The sequence below is a fragment of the Labrus bergylta genome, chromosome 11, assembly GCF_963930695.1.
Source record: "Labrus bergylta chromosome 11, fLabBer1.1, whole genome shotgun sequence".
NCBI lineage: Eukaryota > Metazoa > Chordata > Actinopteri > Labriformes > Labridae > Labrus > Labrus bergylta.
Window position 1 is genome coordinate 31232589 of NC_089205.1, and position 2500 is coordinate 31235088.

A 2500-nucleotide genomic window follows, 5' to 3' on the forward strand; every position below is an offset into this window, starting at 1 on the left:
TGTTGTTGTTGTTGTGTAGTTGTGTTAACATGTTGTTGTGTTGTTGTTGTTGTGTAGTTGTGTTAACATGTTGTGTTGTTGTTGTTGTTGTGTAATTGTGTTAACATGTTGTTGTGTTGTTGTTGTGTAGTTGTGTTAACATGTTATTGTGTTGTTGTTGTGTAGTTGTGTTAACATGTTATTGTGTTGTTGTTGTTGTTGTATTAACATGTTGTTGTGGTGTGTTGTTGTTGTTGTGTTAACATGTTGTGGTGTGTAGTTGTGTTAACATGTTTTCGTGGTGTGTTGTTGTTGTGATAACATGTTGTTGTGGTGTGTTGTTGTGTAGTTGTGTTAACATGCTACTGTGTTGTTGTGTTAACATGTTGTGTTGTTGCGGTGTAGTTGTGTTAACATGTTATTGTGTTGTTGTTGTGTTAACATGTTGTGTTGTTGTTGTTGTGTAATTGTGTTAACATGTTGTTGTGTTGTTGTTGTGTAGTTGTGTTAACATGTTATTGTGTTGTTGTTGTGTAGTTGTGTTAACATGTTATTGTGTTGTTGTTGTTGTTGTATTAACATGTTGTGGTGTGTTGTTGTTGTTGTGTTAACATGTTGTGGTGTGTAGTTGTGTTAACATGTTTTCATGGTGTGTTGTTGTTGTGATAACATGTTGTTGTGGTGTGTTGTTGTGTAGTTGTGTTAACATGCTACTGTGTTGTTGTGTTAACATGTTGTGTTGTTGCGGTGTGTTGTGTTAACATGTTATTGTGTTGTTGTTGTGTTAACATGTTGTGTTGTTGTTGTTGTGTTAACATGTTATTATGTTGTTGTGGTGTGTTGTGTTAACATGTTATTGTGTTGTTGTTGTTGTTGTTGTTGTGTTAACATGTTGTGGTGTGTTGTGTTGTTGTTGTGTTAACATGTTATTGTGTTGTTGTTGTTGTTGTGTAGTTGTGCTAACATGTTTTTGTGGTGTGTTGTTGTGATAACATGTTGTGGTGTGTTGTGTTGTTGTTGTGTTAACATGTTATTGTGTTGTTGTTGTTGTGTAGTTGTGCTAACATGTTTTTGTGGTGTGTTGTTGTGATAACATGTTGTGGTGTGTTGTGTTGTTGTTGTGTTAACATGTTGTGGTGTGTTGTGTTGTTGTTGTGTTAACATGTTATTGTGTTGTTGTTGTTGTTGTGTAGTTGTGCTAACATGTTTTTGTGGTGTGTTGTTGTGATAACATGTTGTGGTGTGTTGTGTTGTTGTTGTGTTAACATGTTATTGTGTTGTTGTTGTTGTGTAGTTGTGTTAACATGTTTTCGTGGTTTGTTGTTGTGTTGTTGTGATAACATGTTGTTGTGTTGTTGTGTTAACATGTTGTGGTGTGTTGTGTTGTTGTGTTAACATGTTATTGTGTTGTTGTGTAGTTGTGTTATCATGTTGTTGTTGTGGTGTGTTGTTGTTGTGTTGTTGTGATAACATGTTGTGTTGTTGTTGTCGTGTTAACATGTTGTTGTGTTGTTGTGGTGTGTTGTGTTAACATGTTATTGTGTTGTTGTTGTTGTTGTTGTGTTAACATGTTGTTGTGTTGTTGTTGTTGTGTTAACATGTTGTCGTGGTGTGTTCAGGGTCCTGTGTGAGACGGTGAAGGATTTGGTGGCTCGTGTTGGGAGAGCGTATGAAAAGAACACGGAGAGTTCAGAGGAGTCAGACGCCATGGCTAAGAAGGTGACTCATCAATACACTTTATTATTATTATTATTATTTACAACTCACTCTGTCATTCATTAATCTGTGTGTGTGTGTGTGTGTGTGTGTGTGTGTGTGTGTGTGTGTGTGTGTGTGTGTGTGTGTGTGTGTGTGTGTGTGTGTGTGTGTGTGTGTGTGTCAGTGTGGGGTTCTGAAGGAGAAGCTCGACTCGCTCTTAAAGACTCTGAACGAGGAGTCTCAGGCCTCCACCCTGCCCCCCCCAGCTCCTCCCCCGACCATCGAAGAGGAGCAGGAGGAGGCCGAAGGAGTCGCACCACCTCCTCCTCTTCCTCCTCTTCCTCCTCTTCCTCCTCTCCCTCCTCTCCCCCCCTGCTCCTCTCGCTCGTCCTGCTCTGCAGCAGCAGCCATCTTTAAACCCCGAGAGCAGCTGATGCTGAGAGCCAACAGTCTGAAGAAAGCCATCAGACAGATCATCGAGCACACGGAGAGAGGTGAGACAGGCAGGCAGATCATCGAGCACACGGAGAGAGGTGAGACAGGCAGGCAGATCATCGAGCACACGGAGAGAGGTGAGACAGGCAGACAGATCATCGAGCACACAGAGAGAGGTGAGACAGGCAGACAGATCATCGAGCACACGGAGAGAGGTGAGACAGGCAGGCAGATCATCGAGCACACGGAGAGAGGTGAGACAGGCAGACAGATCATCGAGCACACGGAGAGAGGTGAGACAGGCAGGCAGATCATCGAGCACACGGAGAGAGGTGAGACAGGCAGGCAGATCATCGAGCACACGGAGAGAGGTGAGACAGGCAGACAG

General features: G+C 42.1%; 1 protein-coding gene across 1 annotated transcript in view; it reads left to right on the forward strand.

Moving 5' to 3' along the window:
• Window positions 1-2500, forward strand: part of LOC110005063 (diacylglycerol kinase delta) — a 44720-nt gene that overhangs the window by 15740 nt on the left and 26480 nt on the right. The window contains 2 exon segments of the mRNA XM_065960372.1: window positions 1599-1698; window positions 1862-2171. Of these exon segments, the coding sequence (XP_065816444.1) occupies window positions 1599-1698; window positions 1862-2171 (410 nt within the window).